The 22137-nt window shown below is 40.4% G+C and overlaps 1 protein-coding gene across 15 annotated transcripts in view; it reads left to right on the forward strand.

Annotated features, from left to right (window-relative positions):
• Window positions 1–13404: 13404 nt before the first annotated feature.
• The window catches only part of adgrb3 (adhesion G protein-coupled receptor B3), a 111122-nt gene continuing 102389 nt past the window's right edge, over window positions 13405–22137 (forward strand). For 6 of the 15 annotated variants that reach the window (XM_068724057.1, XM_068724065.1, XM_068724093.1 and 3 more), the window contains exons 1-2: window positions 13408–14030; window positions 15642–16410. In XM_068724057.1, coding sequence (XP_068580158.1) covers window positions 15657–16410 — 754 coding nt within the window. In that variant the 5' untranslated portion in view covers window positions 13408–14030; window positions 15642–15656. Of the gene's footprint in view, window positions 14031–15641; window positions 16411–22137 lie in introns of all 15 variants that reach the window. The other 9 variants (XM_068724022.1, XM_068724049.1, XM_068724033.1 and 6 more) reach the window with 4 other exon arrangements.

The following is a 22137-nucleotide window of genomic DNA, read 5'->3' on the forward strand; positions in this document are numbered from 1 at the left end:
GAGACAATCTTCAGATTATGCTGCTATATATCTGTCTCTATACTTTCATGGTGCATGCGCTGAGGCAATTCCCACAGCCAACATATCCGGGGCTCCCTGTGGTTTAAATGTCAGAAAGATGCTCATTCCCACCGACAGAATTAACTTACAGTCTCAGCTCAGCAAGCGGGGGCCTCAAATGATGGGATGCACTATCAGGAGATAATGATGCTCACCTGAGCTGCAGCACTGTGAAAACAAATAGGATGTGAACAGACGCAGAAACACTGTGGCATTGTGATGACCTCAAAAAACTAAACAATTAACAACACAGGATTTTCATGTGACAGAAAATATGATATGATCTTGCTTCATCTTTGACAACAACAAAAAAATCCATAAGGAGGTATACTGTCCATTTGCTTTCACACACTGAAACTAAATTCATATTCTATCACATCCTCTTGCTAAATCTCTGTTCCTCTCTCTCTCATAACAGATGGTGAGAGGGATTCACTCCTGGGTCAGAAGGACACACAGAACAGGTACAGGTGTACAGTAGTAACTCAATACACTTCACTGCAGACTCATGTGTTTTTTCACAAAAGCGTAATTTGAAGAACAAAAGTTTGCGTAATGGTATGCAATATTACCAGTATACTTGACACGGTTGTGTTAGCACTGTCACAGTTGCTTCCCAAGTGAGCTCTAATTATCAGAAATAGATGCAGTGTGATAATGGCTGCATTGCAGAGGACTCTGTATGTGTAACTCTGGGCTTTTTTCATTATTGCATTGCTGTGAAATTTGTTGGGATGGCAAAAAAAGAAAGAAGTAAAGAAGAGAGAATATTAGACAGACAGCAGTGCAGTAAACCCAATGATACAGTATGTATCATGTTTCAATTTCATCCAGACCGGAGATCTCAGCTCCTAAAGAACAAAAAAACAAAAAAAAAACATAAAGTCATCTTTAAAAGCACGTGGGAGTGAAACTCTGTTGTGTTGATGGTTCACTTGACAACGACGTGCTAAGGAGGCCCCAGTGTGTTTTTTTTAATTTACATTAAGTCCCCCCTATTTAGTTAGTTCAATTGGTTCGGCTGAGCAAATGGTATTTATTTAAATCGTGAAATAGAAACATAATTGTGTGCTTAAATAGGGAGCTTGAAAGGCAGTGAGAGTCAGTGTGCCTTGGAAATATAAAACTGAAAAGCTTTGGCACCCTCTGCTGTTAAAGGGATTTCCAGATGGCAGCTATTTACACAGATCTGCTGTACTGATGCAGACATTGGCAGAGGGCAGGAGGTATGCCGAGCAGACTGACTGAAAGGACAATAAAAAATAGCAAATTTTTTGAGATTTTAGGACACTATTATGCTTGAATTAACCCTCCCATCAAGGTGATTTTTGTATTTTTAGGGAACTTGACTTGTCTCGATTAATATTTTAATCATTTGAAGTGGAATCTCTTATTAATCACAGGAATCTGCAACTCTCTATATAAAAGAGCACATATTCTCTGTATAAAAGAGTGAAAATGCTTATCTAGTCTGTTCAAAGTTCTTTATCTCCTGGTGATGATCCTCAAAGGAGCACCAGAATAATTGTTGCTGTGTTGGTTGTTTCATATTCACCTACAGGTAATACAGTAATGCAGCTTTTCTCATCCTCCCAGGGGTACCGCACATTTTCTCGGCAGTGCTTTGACCGCATGGTGTAGAGTACTCTGGTTATCCAGGATGAACTAAGACAAACATTAATTGGTGGCCCAGGATCCTCTGCTCTGTACCTGCTGTGAGCCCACACGCCGCTTTGGTGTGGCAACCTCATCATCCCTCCCATCCGAAATCTCCTCTGACAGGGCCAGCAGCACCGAGCTCCTGGTTATCATTTATCATCCCAGCAGATTGGCTCACGGAGCACACGGCAGACTGATGGGTCATCCTCATGCTGGGGACCTGGCTGGAGTGAAGCCGCGGCCAGTTGTCTGCATGATTGCAGAGCTGAGAAATGGGGAGGAGGGCTTGTCATTAAAGAGAGAGAGGAGGGACACATCTAATTCATCTCGCCTTTCATCGCTCTGCAGTATAAGTGCTTCAGACGGCTCCGATATTGTATTAGCACACCTGCACAGGCCCCAAGAGGAAAGACTAGGGCTTCTTAGTGGTGATCCTCACCAGCTCCCTTGGAGATGTGCACCAGAGATTACCCCATTAATATATCCCACTATTCACTGGGGTGGGCGGGGTAGCTCCCGGGGTAGCTCCCCTGCAATGAACATCTGTAGGATACCACAGGTGGCCTCCCCTCCGCACAGGGAGGTATACCGATTGTGTCGTCGGGGCTCTTCAGCTCAGTCAAGAACATTTGGTGGGCTTTGTCGGCTGTGTCAACACCTGCAGTGATGTATACCCTTTGCAAGCCTTCAAATCACTTCTTGCAATGACATACAATGTTCAGCCAATTTTATTTTTGACTCAAAACAACGCTGCATTTCGTTTATTGTGAATGCCTCCAGCTGATCAAAGAATGACGGTTGACAGGTCATCATTAAGTCATAATCCGCCCCCAAACTTCTTTGTTATTCTTAAGATCTCGGGTGAAGCAATAAATACATACTTATGAGTATTGTTTTGAAAAGGTCAGACCCAAAATGATCAATGAGCTGCTCCATCAACCGGGAGGTGACATTGTGGACTCATGGGAATATTTTCAGTAGCCTCAACACGTTAATGAGCTTAATTTCACAGCAATGCTCATGGGAATATCTCTCTCTCCCCTGACCGTCACCATGGATACAGACTCTTATTGTGTGTTAATGGGACAGTTTTGCTTTGATGACAAATTGAAGTATTGACTGGCTTTCATCTGTTTTTGAAGAAATATGGTCTAAGACACACGCCTAGATTTCCCTGTCCAACTTTATGGAGGTACTATAACATTTTTACTTTAATGGAAATTATTTTGGCATTTCATTTTTTGGCATTCAGCATCTCAGCTGTCTGTTACTCATCTCCTGGTATGACTGATATTATTTCTTGTTTAATATACAAAGCTTTAGTGCAAAAACAATAATTTGAACAGCCATTGGCTCGTAAAAGAATATTATAATAAGGGTTCCATTACTACAATTCACATTAGAAGAGACTTCTAGTTGTTGTCTGATCTGTCAAAAATCACCCGCCCACGCTATGTACAGCATGTGCAAGTCCAACTAGTTAAAATAGAATGGAAATGCTGGTGTGGGGAATTCTCAGAGAAGTTGTGTGGTGTGATTTAAAGGGACTGTCTGGTTATGATGACAGAGACACAGTTTACCATGACCACTCATGCTGTTGAAAGCAGCTCTCTGGGCAGATGTGATCAGTGGAGGCAGTGTCTCCCTCCAGCCCAGATTGACAAGCCAGACCAGACTCCGGAGATGGATATCACAAGGGACAGCTGAGCTGCAGGTAACCAGTGGTGCAGGCAGTTTTCAGCCAGCCTCATTACAGCAGACAGGTTGATCCAGGCAATTGCTCCACAGACAAGGTTGAATCTAATGCACTAATTGTGTAACGCATTATAGGAAGGTGATTATGAAACAGTTGCCTGGTTAAAGAAATGGGTTGTTTGTTTTTCAAAGCTTTGCCTTAGCAAAACACATGAATGTGTGATCTGTAATATAAGCAGCCTGCTGTGACAGTGTTAAACAATAATGTGTGAAGAGATATGTTGTTCAATGCACTTGCAAACCAAATTCCTCTATGTATGATTTCAGACAGGCTACATTAGTGAGGAGTGAAACTGTGAAAGAGTGAATGGACAGTTTATTCAAACTGTGTACACTACAGTTGGAATCACAATTAGTGTAATGAAGGAAACATCTTGTCTGCAGTCTTCTCATACCTCCATGTTGCAACAGGGCATTGTTTGTTGCTTGTCGACTTTTTAAGCATCAGATCAATTATCGCGTATGCTCGACCTGTCTACATTTCAGTCGTCTTTCATGTGTCTCACTCACCATGGCAGGAGCATAATCTCCAGGCATTCATCTTTATTATTCAGCAGAGCCACTGCAGAATTCAAATCACCAACGATATACTCAAGGTCAAGTAAAAAAAGAAAGAGAAAAAATACTTTAATAAATCAAAGTGTATGCCCCCAATCTAAATGTAAGTAGAACACTCAGTATTGATTGAAGTGTTCTTATTTTGCTCAGTAAAACCATACTGAATTTATATTTCACAATACATTCAAAGACACAAACAGGGTTCAATTGAAAGATGTTTGCTTTTCACCTGCTACTTTTTCTATGGAGCTGACGTTTAAGCATTCTGGGGCTGTGGATTTCATCTACTGTGCTCTGGGAATGCAAACTGCCTAAGACAAGCAGTTGTCCCCAAATGTGCTGTGAGAGCAGACAGATCACTGGTCAACGATTGGACTTATGTAAGAGAAAAAGGGGGGCATTTTCTGATTCAAGCTCTTGTTGTACACTTAAACAATTATTTTTTCTGTAGAGTGCAGCAGGAATGATTCTTAAAACCCAGAAATGAGTCAGCATTTTTGCTTTGTTTTTTTGTTTAAATGCTTGAAATATGGTCTGTGGTTAACACACAAGCTTAAGAGATTTTAGAACATTTTGCTCTACAATATAAAATATGTCCCCACGTGAATTATGAAGCTTTTGCAAATCATACTAAAAAGTGGCTAAATTAAACTACAAAATGTCATCGCGCTAACTAGTCCACCTATACAGCCTCTTTGTGTAAACCCGCGCTCATCAGACCAATATGTAAGAATTCCCATTCAACATTACCAGAAATAGTGTTAAGTTTGTCAAACACATTGTCTTTATTCTAAAAGTCTCTTCTCTCATAATGTTAAAGTGAAAACATACTGTTTGAAATACAAAGTAAGCCAAGCAGCCAAATGGGGTTAAGTTAGAATGAATAACAGCCGGTTTTTGCCTCAGTCTTTAAGAACAATCCAGTGTATATTTAAGACTCCTTTTACAGGGTTCTGGTTCTAATACGAGTCAAGATCTAACTACTCATGGAGCTATAGTTAGCTTTATTAGCTTTCATTTCAAATATAGTTATTTATAAAATGATATTATTTGAGGGTAGACCAGACACAAGCGGGCAAGGAGTTCAAACAACCTGGTCTGGCCCGCCCCTAACGCCAAGCTTGACACCATGTTTTGATCCACTAGTGCATATCCACCCACTGGGATGTGGGCATTCATCCAGGTAAAGAACCTTGTACAAAAATGAAAGCATATCTGCAAGTGAAAATTAGCAAATGAGTTGTGGTTGTCCTGTCGACAGCAAATTGTTAGATGCTTGAAAAGTTTCTTATCAATCCATTTGAGTGATTACGAAAGAATTTCATTTTCCATGGTCTTCGGGGAGGCTAATTATTTTATCACAGAAATTTTAATTAGCTGTATCTCAGAGTTGTCCACACAGCTACAAAAGCTACAATAGATAGAGCAAATAGCGTATGTGAGGCTTTTCTTAGGAAGAACTAAGCTTCACATAGTACAAAGAAAAAATGGACTGTACAGGATGAATGAGGAAGCACTGCTTATGATAAAAAAAAGTCCCTGCGTGACATTCTGCAACGCATTTGGCACAGCTTAATAAAGGAATGTCAGTATTACTGAGGAGCCCATCTCACAAGGCAGTCAGCAGTTGCATGAATGTTTGAGTTGTAAAAGACTCTGATTCTACATACAGAACGGTAACATCAGTGAAAAGATACATGTGATGAAAGGATTGTGCAAAGACAGGGAGATCATTAATAAATCCAACTTGCCTGGTTCAGATCAGGTTGCATAATGCTTGAGATTGTAAGTTATTAATTTTACAGCAGTGGAGCAGAAATCAGGGGTTATAAGTGAAGGTGACAGAGATTGATTAGTGGCTCATGATTGATTGGTGACACTACGGCCTGAAGAAGACAATGGAGCATGCTAACGGCAATGACAAAATTATAGGGTTAAAACATATCCATCTCTATTATTAATGACTAAGCAGCTACTTTACAGGCATCTTCAAGATTGGCAGGTTTTTCTAACCCGCCCCCTCACTTCCTCATCGTATGGTCAAATAAATTATAGACAGGAGAATGAAAATGTGGCAGGTGATTTGTCTGAAAGACAGTTTGTTGCTGTGTGCATTCAGAATTGATAATTGCCAAGGTGACCTATGATCTCCTTGATTAACAAGGACACAGCTCTCTATCGCAACTCCTGCGGGGCTATTTCCAGAGCCCTTTGTCAGCATGATTTCTCTGCCTTTTTGTACTGAACGAATCACACGATACACTGTCGGCCATTCATATTTTCTACCTTATCCTGTATAAAAAAACAAAAAACTGTGAAATCATAATGATGTTTTCTTAATTTACTTGTTGTAATTTCAACACATATAAGAAGGGAATAATGGGTTGTTACACATTATTTTACATGTCTACAAAGACCCCACAAAGAGAACAAAAAAGTGCCAATTTGAAAAATACAGCATGGATAGTGCAGGTTTAAGTCAGTCATCCAACCCGCTGTTAAAGATGAAATTTTCAAGTCAGGAATGCTTGTTAATCCACAGTGTGGGTGAAACAACTCATGGAATATTTACACAGCCAGAGAAGGGGGGATTCTGGGAGTCTAAGGCCTGGTGGTTGGAACCACTTTCAAAGGAAACGGATAAAGGCCCCGAGGATTCATGCAGTGCAGCATTGTCTCTGACAAAAAAAAAAAAATACTGGAACAATGCTGGGGAAAAATACCTTGATTTAAAATTCAGTTCTAAACCCAGGCACGGAAAAGGCAAATAGGAGTGCGAGTGGAATGTAAAGCAGAGCTGTATGCGCCAGTCTGGCATAGTTTTGGTCACACATGCATGACAGGCTCCACATGTTTTTTTTTCTTTTTTTTTCCGTGAATGATAAATTCCAGTTAAAGAAATTGACTGCTGAAGCTCAGTGGTATCTTGTCCCAATAAGACTGCCCAGCAAGCATCTGCAAAGCTCACTAACAGGTTTCCTCACATTCAGTTTATACTCATATATTAATTTTCCCAGGAATAATCTGAATCATGCCCGGTTTCTTTTGCATGCATTAAAAATGAAAGTGAACATTATAAATATTTATACAGAGCCATATGGTAAACAAGTAACTCTGTGGCTGGGAGATTTGGTCTGGTTTGGTGGATGTCAGCATCATTTCTCTTAAAGGAGACGTCTAAAAAGCAAATTCCTTTGAGTAGACAGCAGACTGGTATATTTAACATCAAAAAGGCCGAGGAGGGGAAGTAATGAAAGATGCTGATCGAAAGCACACTTGTCATCATGGGGATTATACAATTCTGTTGATGTCTGATTACCTTTTTTTGTGACTGTTCGAGATAGCAGCCGCTGATGATACAAACGACTGCTCTTTTAAATTTCAATACAGTGCTAAATGAGAAAAAAAGCTTTTTTACTTTGTTCACAATCATCCATATTATGATGTACATGTTTCAACAATAAATTACAAAAACATGACCAAATGGCCCAGATCCCATTTCTCCCTGTGTGAGTACTGATTACGGTATGTAAATAAAAATTACAGCCAATGACAGTTACAAACTGTATTATGTGGCAATGTATTATGTTGGTGCAGGGCTTGGTTTGCACCTGCAAACCTAGTTTTCATGATTGTGTCCTGGTGGCTAGAGTGTATTTATTCTAGAAGAACCGGGATTTGTGATTGTTTGCATCCGAACAGCCTGCTTCTTCCAGAATATGTCAAACCGCTGAAGCGAGACAAGATCAGTATTCCCTGTAATTGTGAGCCCTACATGCAAACTTTAAAGGCTTTGCTTATTCAAATACTGAACACTGTGTGTGGGTGACTGCTTGCTCAACTGTGTACTTAAAGTTAGTCTACAATGATTAATTAAAGACAGCACCCACACTGCTGGAGCAGTTGTACAGGCACATTTTTAGCCTCATCATCTTTACTCTACAGGTTACATGTTGTTGGAGGACTGTGATCGATAAACATGTTTGTAACTGTCAACTATCACTCACACAGCTAGAGCATGTTCTAAAACCCCAGCCATCCACACAGACAGCCGCCTTCAAATAAAGCTTCATTCAGACAAGCAACGTTTGTTTATTTTACCCCTGCAAAGCAGATTCATCCATCATCAAGTAAACTATTTTAGTCAAGTTTAAGGTTCATCAGTACTTTTAGCTCTTCTGCCTGAAAACATGCATCAGAAAGGGTTAAAAGCAGCACAGTCACTGGCGGTAAAAGATGACATCATATTTCCCCTATAAAGCTAATTTACACTGTTGACTAACTGACTTTGAAATTTCCCTGATCACTGTGAAGACACGCCAGGGTCAGAAGCTCAGTTACTTTTAGACTGGGAACACCATATGAGACAGACCTTGGCCTAATGTCTCTGAGAAGAGATTTTAAAAGACTCTGCTCTTACTGCAAAGTGCAATATGTCAGTACACCATACATTTCACCTCATTAATCAAGCAAGGTTATTCTAAGTGTAAATTTGTAAAAGTGGGGTTTAAGTTGAAAGAGTATGGCTCAGCAAATGAGCAGTCCACAGAGTCTGTGAAAACATTTGACATACATTTTTACTTATAAAATAATAAAGTATTTTTAAAGTTTAATGTTTCAAGGCAGTTAAATGTTTCATACACATTCAAATTTGGATACATTTTGACCTCTGAAACCTTGATTTATTGATAAGTGGCAAGTGAAAAAGCTGTCCAGATGTGCACATTTATAATATCACAATGAAGATTTTCATATAATAATGGACTCTTTGTATAGCACTTTGTTTTCTCGAGGGACTCTGAGAGAGAATGTCTCACTCAATAGGACAATAAATGCAAATATGTGAAGTGTTATTTACAGTGTCGCTGATGTTGGTGAGAAGAATGAAAAGAATTACGGCATTATTGTCATTCCTCAGCATTGTATTTGAGAAAACACTAGTTCCTCTCATTATATTAGAATTCAAATGGGGTTGCTAGCAAAAATAAATGTGGTTAATAATGCATTGGAATTGACTAGCACGGATCATGTGTGCTCGGGAGCCTAAAAACTCACATCCTTACACATGAAAAGTAATTTTGATCCATCGATTGCATGTGCAGTATATCTTCAAAGAGCCTCAATTATGCATCTTTCTGACAGACATTGATTATCTCATAGAGTTAACACACATTTCCCTTTGCACTCACTTGAAGTGTTTATGATTGCCATACAAGAAGAAGTGCAAGAACTGCCCCGAGCACTTAACCTCATCTTGACTGCAGCACTTTGCAATTTCTGCAACAGTTTTTAATTAAATATGAAGAAAAATGGGAAAACAGCCCTTGAAGGGATGCAAGGAAAGTGCCCTCACTTTAATTTGTTAATAGAGCTGTACATCATTAGTGTAATGATTGCATCGAACCACGAGACACAAGCCTGTATACAACAAAAGTGACATCTAGTTGATGTGACACGGGAAGAACATTACTGTAAGTGTGAAGCCACAATGAAAATAGTTAGTGAGTGTGTGAAAGGAGTCAGACTCAAACTGTTTGTGGACATCCCCACTCCCAGAGTATGTCTAGACAGTTTCACAAGTTTCTTTGGCATTGCCATGTCTGTGAAAATGATTATGCACTTCTCGTCATCTCTCGTAATCATGTTGCTCCAAAGAGTATGAGATCTCCCCCTGGGAGATTAGTTGTTGTTGTTTTTTTTTACATGAAACTGTAGGACAGTTTCAGTAAGAGACAATTTACAGGTACACAGGCAATATTTAACAAGAATAAGAGTCACAGTCAGCTGCTCTGTGAGGCTGTAAGAAGACAGAGCAGAGCCTTCAGCTAAATGCTAAAATAAGCATGCTAACACGCTGACAATGATGAGGCTCACATGTTGATGGTTAGCAGGTACGATTTACCATGTTCACTATCTTAGTTTAGCCTGTTAGCATGCTAACATTTGCTACACAAAAACACAAAGGACAGCAGATGCTGATAGGTATGTCCTTTTGAAAGTACTTGGTCATAAACCAAAGGACTGAACAAACTGATATTTTGACCCGATGACAGCACTCAATGAACAATCAGAGGATCACAAAAGGGATTCAAATTCATCCTAAGGACAAAGTCGATGCATCTACAAAATGTCATGGTAATAAATTAAATAGATGTCGACATTTCACTCAAAACCACAACTGTGAGCCTCGTAGTGGCACTAGAGAAAAAGTCAAAGGATCAGTAGAATTCATCTTCTAAGGACCGTCAATGTCTGCACACCATTTCATGGAAATCCATCCAATAGCCACGGAGACTGGTGGACTCAGTTACAGAGAACCAATCAACATCACCATCCCTTCAGTCACGCCGCTTACGTGGAAAAAAGGTGCCGGGTGACACCTTTTAGCTCACAATAATCAATAATCCGAACCATCTACGTGTATGATACTGCCTACTATAGCAGGGAAGGGCAGATGCACTGCTTCTGCATGGCAATTTGCTGGAGAAAAAGTGGCAGTGCAGTTGTTAAGAGACGATTGACCATCTGACCATTAAAGAATTATATAACTGCTATAATGACAAATGGTGTAATAACTTATTCCACAACAGCACAGGAGGACACACAACAGAATTCAGCACTTCAAGAAAAACGTCTTTCAGACGTGCTCATTTGGGGTTTACCAATAAGTCATCCAGCTGAGATTCCTACAGGGAGAGAAGCCCATTATCTCTGTGCTCAGACAAATGTAACATATGGACTACCTGGTGGTGACTGAGTTGAGCTGAAACTCTGAATACATTTCACCGGTGTCTAGAGAATTTACCCTTTTTGTGTGTGTGTGTGTGTGTTTGCGTGAGTCTGTGTGCCTGCATGCACTGGTAGGTACAAAGAAAACCCATAATTTTTCTATGAGAGTGATAGTTCATCTGATCTTAAAGCAGTCATGCTATAATGATTCATAATGGTTGGCTTACATCAATAGACTGATGTTTATTACATGATCAATTGACTGATGTTTATTGCATGAGATTTTGTAATGGACATAAATGCTGTAAAACAGCCATTATATCAAAAAGACTCTCACACACACACACACACACACACACACACACACACACACACACACACACACACACACACACACACACACACACGCGTGAACGCAGGCTCAGTCACACAAACAGGAGCAGGTGATAATAGGGCTATTCTTTATGCGAGGTCATGAATAATTCAAAATCCATGTGCTCAAACAGATTCTTGAGCTGACAGAATAATGTGGCAGATTCTGCAACTGCTATTGGATGGGAAATATCACAAATGTTTTAGAGATTCTAGCAGGGGATGACTGATCTGTTGTGTGAGCTATAGTAAGCTGTAAACGAAGGCAATATCAAGAAATTTCAGAAAATCCCAAAGGCTTTATGAATGTATATATATGTTCATGAATAGTTCCCTATTCAATCAGTTGTACACATAGCCATTTGATAGTCCATTGGCTTGAACACAAGGCACATCGTTCTCTTTTACACAGACCACATGATGTCATTTAAGTTGTGTATTTATTCATTTTTTAACCATTGCGAAATAAATATTTTTCATCAAATCCATTATATTTGCACAATGATACATACCATTCCACTGTAGATCTGACCTCCTATTCCCGTCATTGTTTCTTATTCAAGTCTAACTACATGAAACCACAGTAACTCCTAAATGTCATCTTTTCTCATGCAAAATGACCAAACTTGAAAAATGACCAAACTTGCAAACTTGCAGTCAGTGGAGGGATACTTATTGTGTTTTCGTTGTTCAATAAGGCTTTGCATGAATTTCTTCCACCTCTTAGCTTACTGAGGCAAAAGCTCCCTTAACGCCAAAGTCTTCATTATGGTCGTGGAATGAGTGGCTGGCTCGAGGTCACCCCTGATGTTCCACTGACTGCCTGGGGAAGCCTGGAATTACAAAGCTACAGCAGTCACAGGCCACGGCGACCAACTGTGCTGAATGACTCCAATCTCCGTTATAAGTTTGGCAACAGATTAACAACGTTGTAAACGCTGCTTGGGCCAGGATGTTGGGGATATAAACAAGTTCTTTCAGATTCTCACACTGCTCTGGCTGATTCTCTCTGTGCAGTTCTAGAGCATTCTTTGGAGAGGCTGGCTTACAAACACTTCACACTGAAACTTCCTGGAAATAAATAAACAAATAGGCTCTTCATGCAGCATCTGCTCAGATGGAACACATTCAGTCAAGGCCTGAAAGAGACGGCCAGGCTAATGAGAGTTAACTGTGCACAGCGAAAATGATTAGAGCAGCTGACCCAACCCTCCAAAAAAAGACAGAAAAGGAAAGTGGAATAAAGAATTGCTTCTGTCTGAACTTTTGAATATTTATATAAGTGTAAATATGCAAATAAACTGCACATTCTTTTTTATGAATGCAGTTGAAGATTGTCAGCCAATAATTATGAATCTGATGCTTTATTTGCACCTGATCAAATAAGACCCAACAAAACTCTTACTCCATCATGAATGGGAGGGCGATGAGATCAGCAGGCGACTCCAATGGCCTTGTAACTCCCCCTCCCCATGTCCATTAGAGGCCCATTCATATAAGCTCCCAATTGAGAGTATTGCAGAGCCATTGATGCCGCATTATCAGTGACCAACTGCTGCAGGCTGGAGTTTGTATTGGATTTCATTGACTGTTGATTGTTGAATCCCAGAATGTCTCTCAGAAGGCCAGGAGCATTTGAAAGGAGAAAAAAAAAACGTTCAAGCTGAAGCTGCATTAAGAGTACTTTATTGATAAAAGGTTAAGGATACATTTCATTCTTACCTTGATTAGGCTACACATATAAGCATTCCCCTGAGAGCACACGGAGGGAAATGGCAGGTTTGAGCTGCACCTACAAGATGTCAAAACTACCTGGATTAACTTTCCAAAGAGAGGACAAGTTGCCCCATAAGCATTAGTTCTTCCAGCAGTGTGAAGGCGGCCACCAGGAGGACGTGCAGCGAGCTTCTACACCACCAAGGAGTGAAGAAACCAAAACAACAGCGGCTGTCACCCATCAGGAGAGAAGGGAAGAAAATGAACAAACACACCAGCGAGCTTTCAGGTCCCACTGATAGAGCGCGCGGGTTGCATTTATTATGCTCATGCACTCCCCCTTTCCCCCTAAAAAAAATTAAAAATAAAAGTCCATGAAATATTCCTGTTTTGGAGAACGCCGCAGCAGCAAAGCGCGGCGTTGTCTGAGCACAACTGAGAGAGTCCAGTTCAGGGGGGAAACCCTTTTGACTCGAATCAAGGGGAGGCATACAAGAGAGGAGGAGGGAAAAAAAGAAAAAAGGAAGGAGGAGGGCAGGGAAGAAAGTGTTGGTGGTGCCAGACGCAGCGGCAGAAAAGAAGCGTACGTACGTGCTTTATCTTAGCGGCTGAGTGTGTGACGTGATATTGCAGCCTGCTCCTGGAGCTCTGCGAGCACCGAGCAAAGCGCGTCTATTTCTCTCTCTGTTGTAACTCACTAGCCCCCCAACATCTCACATCCACCCACTACGGATCTTTTTTTTTCTCCCATTTTTTTTTCCAGAGGAGGGGTTTTTGCGCGACTTGCTGGAGAAAACACATCGGTGGGAATAGAGACGTGGAGTCGCCGAATTAATGCATGGTAAAAAACTGTAAGAATTGCCTCTCTTCTTTTCATCACTCCAAGAATTTCTTTCTCCCCGTCTCTCTCTCTATCTCTGTCTGTCTGTCTCGTTGGCTGTCGTGTGTTGTTGCGCTTCGTTTTGATGGGAAAAACCCAGAAGAAGAAGAAGACGGGGGGGATATGAGCAGACAGACCGGAGTGTAACGCATTTTATTTTTGATCCATTGAACCATCTTGTTGCGCCGGACTTCTACTGTCGGGAATGGGGAGTATTGATTCACTGGAAGGCTGCAGAAATAATTTATAAAGGATGTGGTCAAGTATGTTGGAAAAATAGCCATAGCTTCCGCAGTGTAAGGTAAGATTATTGTTATTATTATTATCATCGTCATCATTATTTGTATTAATCAGATTATTATTGCATGCATGGGGCTACTGGAGCTCTTTTTCACATGTCATCCCTCAGTTAAAGTTTAGCCTCCCCTGTTTAATATTTGCCCTGTCTATTCAACATGATGGCTTCAGAGCTTTCATCCGCTCACATTAGTCCAGGGTGCTTAACAGCTGATTTTTTTTAAGAGCCGATCTCACTCTAAAGAGGCAAAAAATCACTTTAAAGCGCCGAGCGTCGAACTGACACTGCATGAGATGTCGCCCGTGTCTCTATATTCACATGTCCTCCCGAGACGAAATAGCTCTTGGAAGCTCGGGCAATAAAATCCGCGTCTCTTGACGACAGATTTCTCGTCTCCAGAATACTGATTCTCGTGTAGCCTTGGTCATGAATCTTGCGGAATCATATGGATTAATCGCGACTAAAAGCTTATTTCGCTAAACACTGCTGCTACAAGTCATTATGTAACTCGTATGTTATCCTAATGTGGTGTGACGGGCAGGTTTTATCATTTCAAAAAAAAAAAAAAAAAAAGAAGTTAGAGACATGAGTGCAAATGTATCTATTCTCCGTATCTATAGCCTACTTTGGCTTTCAACGCCCCCACACACGCACACATGCATACAGTTTGAGACACACACACACACACACACACACACACACACACACACACACACACACACTCGCACATTCTGCTGTGACACTGCTCACAGCTGCATTGCCTGTAGGATTAAAGCAATCAGGACATCGCATTGCATTCTCTCTCTCTCTTTCTCCCTCCCTCTCGCACGCACGCACGCAAACACACTTAGGCGCGCGACACAGAGAGAAAGAGAGAGAGACACACACACACCGCACACTCACACACACTGGCTCTTTATCAAATTGCATTGTCAAATATGTCAAGCCCTGAATTTCGGAGACATGCAGGTCGCGTATAGTGGACCGAAAGCGCGCAAAAGGAGAGAAGCCACGGTGACCAGGCGGACGCATGAAAGACATCTTCAGTCTGTGAATTTGTCTTCCCCTCATTATCTCAGCGTCGTGTGAGGAAACAGGCTAAATCACGAAGAACACAGCTTGATTTGAAAAAAGATCCTGGTTACTGCGTAAAATGAGCAATTGCATCTCACAGCTCGTGAGGACTGCACTGACTTTGAAGACCCCTCTCACTGTTCATCTTCAGATGTCAGCTATTCTAAACAGCTATATTTGCTTATCTCCAGGGATTGTGCCATACCAAATACGACCCAATTAATAATATCTAAATGACTCACATTATTGCACCCCCCCATAATAAATAAATAAATAATGACCGAAGCAGCCACAAGGTGGCAATGTTCGCACAAAGTATAGTAATGAGTGAGGCAGGCTGGAGATGCAAAAGACATGTTGCTGAGGTTAACGTGCCCCCCCCCCCCCCCCCCCCCCCCCATCTCTATGGTAGGCTGTGATAAGAAATGTGTGAAGCACATCAATCGGCCTTGATGGATGCTCTCTATCAAGTATGATTGATGTGCTTGTCCTCTGCTTTAAAAAAATATTTTGTGTGACTCTCTCCATCTCTCCTTGCAGGCCAAATGACATAGGATGAAGGCTGTTCGAAACCTGTTGATTTATATATTTTCCACCTATCTTCTGGTTATGTTTGGATTAACTGGTGCCCAAGATTATTGGTGTTCCACTCTGGTCAAGGGGGTCATTTATGGATCATATTCGGTGACTGAAATGTTTCCTAAGAACTATACAAACTGTACATGGACGCTGGAGAATCCAGACCCTACCAAATACAGCATCTACCTGAAGCTATACAAGCGAGACTTGAGCTGCTCTGAATATTCTTTGCTTGCTTATCAGTTTGATCATTACTCACACGAAAAGATCAACGAGTTGCTTAAAGTCAACGAGTCTATAGTGTACCTGTGCGATTCGAAGAATATCTATGTGTTTTTGCTGTATGACAAGAATTTCGTTCAACTACGAAGAGTTTTCCCTTACGATTACAACGGATTGACGCCACAGAAGCTGGATGAGGAGGAGAAGTCTAATGTGGAGTTTTTGGTGTTGAATAAGGCGAGCCCCAGCCAGTTTGGGTGTCAAGTGCTTTGTACGTGGCTGGAAAACTGCCTGAAGTTAGAGAAAGGGACAGTGGAGACATGTGGGATCGTGTACACGAAATGCACATGTCCTCAGCATTTAGGCGATGGAGAATCAGAGAGCGTGCTCATGCTCAACAACGTGGTTTTACCTTTAAATCCACAAACAGAGGGTTGCTTGTCACCCCAACTACAAGCTGGGCAGATCTGCAATCTGAGCGCAGAAGTGAAACGGCCTCCGAAAGAAGGTGAGTATCCAGTCATCCTTCTCCATTATGCTGAAATAGATGTAGAGTTAATGGACTACTGTATGCATAAATACGATAGTAATCATGTCAAACGTGCACGTCAATCACTCCCTTCTCTGCCCTTATTGCATGTTTGAAGTGTGATGGCCCATGAAACAAAGAGCACACATAGATATATAGACTGCAGTTGGCTCAGAAATATGTCAACTTCAAGAACAAAGCTGCCAGAGGAGTTGGGTGTAGTAATGACCACAAACACAAACAAACCAAACCACCTACAGGGGTTCTTTCTTTTGGTTGGACTAAATTAAAAATGCATCATTACTGTGAATTTAAAATGGCTATTTTTGTTTTTCTACACATCAGCACAGAGTTAAAATGGCTGCAAATCCAAAGATATTTTTTTTGTGTGTTATACATTTATGTCAGTTGTCATCCTAACACAGACCAACAGTGGCCAATGAATGCATCCTACAGCTTTGTGGGCATTTACGTCACATGGAACGACGGATGCAGCAGCGTCAGTTTGAATCACATTGCTCATGCAATTAAATATTTAAAGCTCATGGATACGTTTAAAGAGTTTAGTTAAAATATGTAGTAACTTATAATTCAAAATTATTGATTGAATAAAAGGGTTTTAGTATTTTCATGGGGATGCTACTTGTCCTGTGTTGCCATAGAGCAATGCACCATGTTTTCCCTGTATGTTGCACAATGTGCATTCATTATACTCCTATACATGCATACACATTCGCAAGTAGACAGCTCAATGAACAGTCAGTCGTAAATGGTAATGATAAGGTCATAATGATTCTGTTCATTAGTGACACGGGGTAGCAAGGGGGAGTTTTTGTAGTTATTGCAATTGTGTAGCCTTCTAAATTACAAAGGGAGCCCTTCCTGACACATAGCTGCTTGCATTTTAACAGATAGCAGAGAAAAACCCCAGAGGAATATGCTGCATACTTCAGAGGTGAGGTGCGTTTACCGTGAGACATAAAGGAGGGGCATTCATCACAGCACACCGAGCCAAAAATAATGAGGCAACCTTTAGATTTTTTGTGTGCGTGTGTGTGTGTGTGTGTGTGTGTGGGGGGGGGGGGGGCAATGATAGCAGGAATATTATGGAGCTATCTCCCTTGTGGCACTTATCAAAATAACAGTTGCTACAACAGCACCATGGAGAACAGGTGGCAGTTTTCTAATCAAGAAGAGCAGGTGAGCATTGGATTTGCAGTAGTTCAGCTGTTTGATTGACTCCTGCTGACTGCTACATCACATTTTTAGGCATGTTTTTGAAACCCACTCATACAAGATCTTTTTTTCTAGAAATATTATACCTAGATGCTACTACACCTAAGGTGTTTTTAATGCTTTTATAAGAGTTACTCTTGCAAATTTCCACATGATTTATTAAGTGGCTAGCCTCCAACAAGTCGGATGATGAACTCATTTGGAGTATCGTTCATCCACCCTTTTCACTAGAGCCCTTAAGCAATAATGCATACAGTTTCTGATTCAATCTACCATTACAACTCACCCTGCAGTCAAGTAACATCACAAAGTATGACTCAGCTGTGTGTTTCTGTTGGATAATTTCATCATTTAGTGAATCTTGTGTTCACATTACAATTTACTAGGAAGCATTATGCTTATTTCCACAGAAAATTGTCTGCTCCAAAATAACATTTGACATTTTTCTATCAGCATGTTAATAACGGCTTAAGAGCACAGCTTATTTTTTTTTTTTTCCTCTCAGAAGATTTTCCACAAGCTTCTATTTATAGGATCGGTTGATGGGAGGTTTGAATAAATCCGTTTTCATCTGGATAACGGGGAGATCACCACTGGGTTTAAAAGAGCACTGTGTCTCCTGTGGCATCACGGTGACAGAGTGGGTGATCCTGATGAAGAATAAAGCATTACAAACAGTCGACAAGGGCTCCATTTGATAAAATCGCCTGTCTTTGATCTTCTCAGTTCCTGGTAGAGGACGACTTCAGAGCACATCAAAGAAAAGCAGGGCTGGAGGTTGTATACTCCAGCCGTGCCATTGAAATGCCCCTCCAGTGTTTCACACACTGAGGATAACAACATTTTAAAGGTTAAAGCTCTTACTATTTAAGGTGATTATGCAGACAAAAGGACAGACCTCATTCCTTGATATTGTGACATTTTGAAAACCACAGTGACACAATGAAATCCTAAACAGATGTACTACTCGGATGACTCATTTATGCAGTTATATTTTTATCACATTCTCCCATTTCATGAATAAAAGTTGTAAAAGGAGGCAGCACAGTGGCGCAGTGGCACTCACAGCAAGACAGATTTAATTCTTTGTTATTTTTTTTTCCTTTGTGTTCTGTATTTGCGTGGGTTTCCTCCAACAATCCCACACATGTAAGTCAAGTGGGCTGATGACTCTGAGCTGACCAAAGGTGAATGAGGGACTGTCTGTGTTAGCTCTAAGGGGGTGAATCATTCGGTTTCTCGCAATTTCGATTCTTAGGTCCCGGTTTCTTATTCAAAATCAATTCTCGATGAAAAACTGAATGCAAATTTCTTACAGTTTTAGCATTTAAAGATACAGTCTCCGATTTTTTCCCAAATCCCAAAATGTCAGAAGATGGAGGTTTTTATCAATCTTCAGATTATAATAATTATTTCTGAGGAATGTTACTAAATGTTATGTGAGAGGAGCTCAAACAAAAGAAAAAGGTTTATTTTGGCTGGCCGCAAGATAGACGTTCATCGATGTTCAAGTATGTACAGAACAAAATAAATAAATGGATCTTTGGAAGTCGTGACTTGATTTAAAATCATAGAAGATACAAATATATATTTGTACATGAATCTATTTTCCCCCACCTTTAATTAGCTCTTTGATGCCCTGGTGATGTGCATCTGATTTTATTTCATTTATTTTCTTCTATTTAGATGTCCTTGGTGCATGTACTTTGAAAAGATGAATCAAGAGGCATTCAGCTGTCAGATAGAAACTACCACCAGACATTTAAGAGTTCTCACACAGATATCTGCCCTTCCTTGTCCAATCCTGTGCAGATGCTGATGTTTACATGTATGGAAGCTTCAAATCCTCAATTCACAATGCACTGTTCAAATCATCCACAAATTGCACTTGGCTCCAGGAAATAAACAACATCATGAGGCATTGTCTTGTTTTGTGGCTCAGCATACTACTCTGCCCTTGGCTAAGTCTTTGTCTCAGTCTTTGTTTGGTTTGGTTGGAACTTGCCAGTTTTTAAGGATCAGGGTCAAGGACTCTCATTGTTTGAGAGAAATGTGCTTTGTTGCATATCCTCTAAGGTGTTCACTGGTAATGAAGCCTTTAACAGCGACGTTCATGTCCAGATTCCTCACTATTATATGACATCTTTCCAGTATACCTTTCTGTTCCCTAAAATATTGCCACTGAAAAGCCTATTTTAAATATTATTTTAAAATGGAAAGGGTGATCTTTTATCATCAAACATTATTTTGATTCTGTCAGATATTTCAGTTCATGTAACTGCGCCCATCTCTGCCCCCACTTCCCATTTCCGTGTTGTCATTGACTTATAGTGGGAAAAGATGATAAATGGGACAGTGACAGCAAAATGCTTTCTGGAGATAAGGGTTCATAATTCGTTTCAAACCCGATTACGCTACAAAGAACTGAATCTCATATGTGTGTGTAAAATATTCGAATAAATATTTTATGAGTCGGCAAAGTGGGCCTCTAAACTCATTGTTATCACAAGAAGTGGGTTAGAAATGACTATGACATCACAGATTTGAGTCCCGATCCTCTGTTTGGTTTGAAAATTGTTCACTCTAGAAAACTGATTTGACTGTTACATGCAATATGCAATATGTTTTTATTTGACAAGGGTAATTTAAGTCAACCACCACTTAACAGACAAGAGGGAAAGTAATTTAACATGTCATTCAGGCAAATACCAAAGGTTTTTATATTATATAACATATCCACTACAAGAATAAATACGGATGCATATTTGTGCAGTTGCAGATGCTTATTTGATCATTGCCGTTTCAGACGACACAGAGCATGTGCCATGTGGAAAATGGCAATAGGATTTTATTGGCAAATGAAATGTGTGTGAAGCGTTCTAATGCACTGTCACCCGCCAAAGTCCTGAGCACTGCAGCAGCTCAGCCTAGCTGCCTCACATAGTGAGGCCTTTTATTCACTTTGGATCTCAGTCAAGTCACTCAGTAGTCACACTGCATTATGCTCACCCCCATTGTTCAGTACACTTGGAGGCCATTTTAGTTCCAATTCAGTGAAGGAGAAGGCTCAGCTCAACAGCACAGAATCTGTTTAAACTTAAACATGCATTAATTGTCTTTAGCTGTACTAAATATCTTGAATATCCCATGTCCCAATTCCCCATGCTAGATGATTCCACCTATTAGCCTACTGTTAATATTGTTCTCATGTTTTGCTCTTGGATTAAGATACAGAATTTTCTCCCTGGTTTTATAGCTACGGCTTCTGTATTCATTTCAACGTCCCGAGGCAGCTGCGTTGAGATGGAAATGCTAAAGAAAGTTGTTAAGGAATGAAAGGTCAAAGCAAAAAGCATGATAGATCGCAGGAACCTGAGAATTAGCACGAGGGCCAGCCATTGTCTTTGTCCATTAACTGCATATTAATGTTTTGCATTCAAAAAGAAAAGAAAAAGAGGACAGTGCAGAGTGTGGAATGATTAAGTTTTATGCCCTAATCAATTACACAGCTTTGGGTCGATTCCAGTCAATTTTGTGAAACATACACAAAACTGCTTAAATTAGGTCAAACATTACACCACGATCTGCAAGACTGCGATTCTTGGGAAAAGATAATGGAGTCTGGAAGTGAGTTAGCAGTTCTTTTCTGTGCGTGGCTCAAAAACATACATGTGTAAACGGTATATTCTTGGCCCAAGTCGCTGTTTCTGGGTATAAAAATTCATGAGGCTCTGAGGTGACTCCTAAGTCATTTTACACAGCAATATAAAACCACAAAAACTGTTGCCATGTGTAAAGTTCTGCTCAAATCACTCACAAATCCCACAGATGGATGCAAATGGGCTCTTTGGAACCACAAAAGTCTACGTTTTCTTAACCATTACAAATTTATGATACAATAAACTATAGGGTCCACCACATGTGGCTTGGCATGGTTTTTATTTTGCACAGCAAGTTAAAGGATTAAAAAGATAAAAACGAGCAGTTGTACAGTTATGTATAAATCAAGAAGCACTTTCTGATAATTGCTTTATTAAAAGGCCCTAAAAACCTCTTTTCCCAAATTGCCTATTACAACAAGAGATGGGGTCCAACATGAACAATAAAATGATCTGCCGAATTTCAATTTGTTTTGGGCTCAGCCAGAAAAAAGGGTGGTGTTACATATTTCTGTGTACCAATCACAGTTAAGAAACATTTAAATAAAAATCTGACTGTTGGGAGGTATTTTATGGATGTTGTATGACTGTCAATCATATATTGTCAATCCAAGCAAATAATATAATGTACAGTTTAGCAATGGACAGATGACTAAAATATATAAGAAATGGACGTAGTCACCGTGATGCCACCCACTGGTTTGTGGACTGCCTTTTTGAAGCCTCAAGTTCGGTATTTTGGCTGTCACCATCTTGTTTTTTTGCAACCAGAAGTGTCACAAGAGGGTGGAGCTGAGCCGCAGCCGAACGT

Source organism: Cebidichthys violaceus, unplaced genomic scaffold, assembly GCF_023349555.1.
Source record: "Cebidichthys violaceus isolate CVI_PGR_0920_01 unplaced genomic scaffold, fCebVio1.0.p SCAF_10, whole genome shotgun sequence".
Classification (NCBI taxonomy): domain Eukaryota; kingdom Metazoa; phylum Chordata; class Actinopteri; order Perciformes; family Stichaeidae; genus Cebidichthys; species Cebidichthys violaceus.